The sequence below is a fragment of the Bison bison genome, unplaced genomic scaffold (assembly GCF_000754665.1).
Source record: "Bison bison bison isolate TAMUID 2011002044 unplaced genomic scaffold, Bison_UMD1.0 scf7180017860457, whole genome shotgun sequence".
Classification (NCBI taxonomy): Eukaryota; Metazoa; Chordata; class Mammalia; order Artiodactyla; family Bovidae; genus Bison; species Bison bison.
Window position 1 is genome coordinate 203,291 of NW_011491029.1, and position 2,374 is coordinate 205,664.

Consider the following 2,374-nt stretch of genomic DNA (forward strand, 5'->3'; position numbering starts at 1 on the left):
TCCCTGGAGTTTGAGGCTGCCGTCCGGGGGCGTCTTGCAGGCGCCTCGTTGCAAGTAGAGATGCGGCTGCGGCGCGGGCGGCTGCGGCTGCGGCGCGGGCGGCTGGGGCTGGAACTTGCTGAAGGAGCCCCGAGCCCCGGCGCCGCTCTCCAGAGGTGCTGCCGGGTCCTGCTGCCCCGCGCCGTAGCGGGCCCGGCTCTTGGCGTCCCCGAATCCCTGCCCTTTGGCGGCGGCCGACAGGAAAGTTGTGCTGAACTTATCACTGCCGGGGTATGCCCTAAAAGGCGACGAGCCCTCCCGGCTCTGCGACACCGGGCTGTAGTAGGCGTCCATGGCAGCAGCCGGCGACTCGCAGTAAGAGACGCAGGTCTCAGCATTCATGCCTGGCTCGCGCGGACGACGGGCGGGGGCGCGAGCGGGAGCGCGAGGACGCCACCGCGCGCCTTGGCCGGGAGTTAGGAGAGGCCAGGAGGCGGTGGCTGTGCGCTGCGCGCGGGCCTGCTCGCTCCCCCTCCTCCCCTCCACGCCTCTCTCTCTGGCTCCTCACCCCCTCCTTTCTCTCCCTTCTCCCTCCCCACAGCTGGCCAAGGGAAAGAACCGAGGACTGTAAAAAGATTCAGATGTTTCGGAAAGTTGACCAGATCTCCCAAACCCTCTAAGGTTTTTTGACCCGGAAAAACGACGACGTCGTTTCCCCCCCCCCCCCCCGACCTCCTTTCTTTTTCCCTTCCGTCTCCCTCTCCTCCTCTCTGCCTACTCCCCTTTTCCCTCACCCTTACCCCTTCTCCCTTCCTTTCTTTTAAGGAGGTGCTACTAATTCGGTCGCCACTCCGAGGGGATTCTACGCGGAGCCGCCCGAAGGCCTTTTCAAGTCAAGGCGGGGCCAGGGAGGTCTCTGGACTCCCCGGGCTCCCGAGGCTAGGTGGGTCCAAGCTTCGGCCTATGGGAGGGGGGCATGCACAACTTTAGTGATGGATTAAAAAAACAAAAACGAAAAACAATCCAAAAAATCTGACAGGGTTTGACATTTGGAGGCAGAGGGGCCGCTAACTTCTGGGTGCAGGCAAGTCGTTGGGGCACATCCCTGAGAATTTAGCGCGCAGCTGCTACGGTAAATGTAGCGCGCAACTTTCCTGTCTTCCCAACTGGTGCCTTTTGCTCTATTTCCAACCCCTTTTCCCTATTGTCGGTTCCTCCTTGAAAGTAACACAGTCACACACACACACACCCGCGCGCTGCAGTCACCCTGCGCACGGCCACTTTCTTGTTAACTGTTTTCCTCCCTTTAAGGGCACGGGCGAGGGTTGCGGAGGAATCCATGTTCACTCAGACACTGGAGAACCAGCAGGCTGCTCCAGTTTCTGAAGCTTTGCGCCCAGCCCAGGAGATTTTCTGGCTGGGTTAAGGGCGCTTTGAGAGTGGGGAGTTGGGAGACCCGCACCTCACCGCTGCGCAGTCACCTGCTCACTGCTCAGGTGGGGGTGAGACAGTCTAATCTCTGGCCTCACAGTCCCCACTAGAAAAGTAATGGCCTGGATTTGACGGGTTGTGTGCGCCTCAGGGCCCTGGAACAGGCCACAGCAAGGGAACAGGACTTCACTACAGTGAGCCGCGTCCCTTCTACACGGCTAATCACTGATTGCGCCTCACAGCAACCGTGCTTGGTGGAAATCGGGGTCCCCAAATTTTCCGATGAGCAAACCGAGGCTCAGAGAGGTATGAGCCCTTGACTGAGGTCACACAGCTGGGAAGCAGCAGCGCCTGCCTTGAAACCCACGCTGAGGCTCGTCCCTCCGCCGATCTGGGATGACGTTGCTGACAGCGAAAACGAAAACACGCAGAACGGAGGAAACGGAGCTCTGACTGTAGGATGACTCGGGTTTGGAGGAGCCCATTAAGAGCAGTCCTGGATAAACTGCAGAGAAAAGGATAGAAGACATATCTCAAGGGAGGCTGGGAGTGGGGTGAAAGGTGAAGGGGCAAAGTAAAATGAGAGAGGGCCTGAGCGCCCTGAACCCAGGAATGTAGGTCAGAAGTCAATCTTCTGCACCTAAAAGGTCTCCCTAAGAAGAAATATCGGGGGGGGGGGCGCGTCATGCTTCTACCCCCAACCTTATCCTAGCTAATCCTCACCCCCACCCCTCTCCCTTGGTATCTCTGCTCCTTGCTCTGCCGCCGACTGCGCGATCCCACATCTGGTTTCCATCGCGGCTTACCTTGAAGTGCTCGTTAATAAAGATATTCTGCAAACCGTGGCCAGGGGTGCGCAGGCCTGAACCCCTCCCCCACTGCCCATAGGGACCGGCACCTCTCTGGCTCACGGCCCAAGCCAAGTGAGGATCTCATATATACTGAGTCCTTGTTGTGCCAGAAG

At 59.1% G+C, this 2,374-nt stretch overlaps 1 protein-coding gene across 1 annotated transcript in view; it reads right to left on the reverse strand.

The window, feature by feature from the left end:
- The window catches only part of ALX4 (ALX homeobox 4), a 44,591-nt gene extending 44,210 nt beyond the window's left edge, over window positions 1–381 (reverse strand). Inside the window, exon 1 of the mRNA XM_010832224.1 lies at window positions 3–381. Within this exon, the coding sequence (XP_010830526.1) occupies window positions 3–381 (379 nt within the window). The remainder of the gene's footprint in view (window positions 1–2) is intronic.
- Window positions 382–2,374: the final 1,993 nt, after the last annotated feature.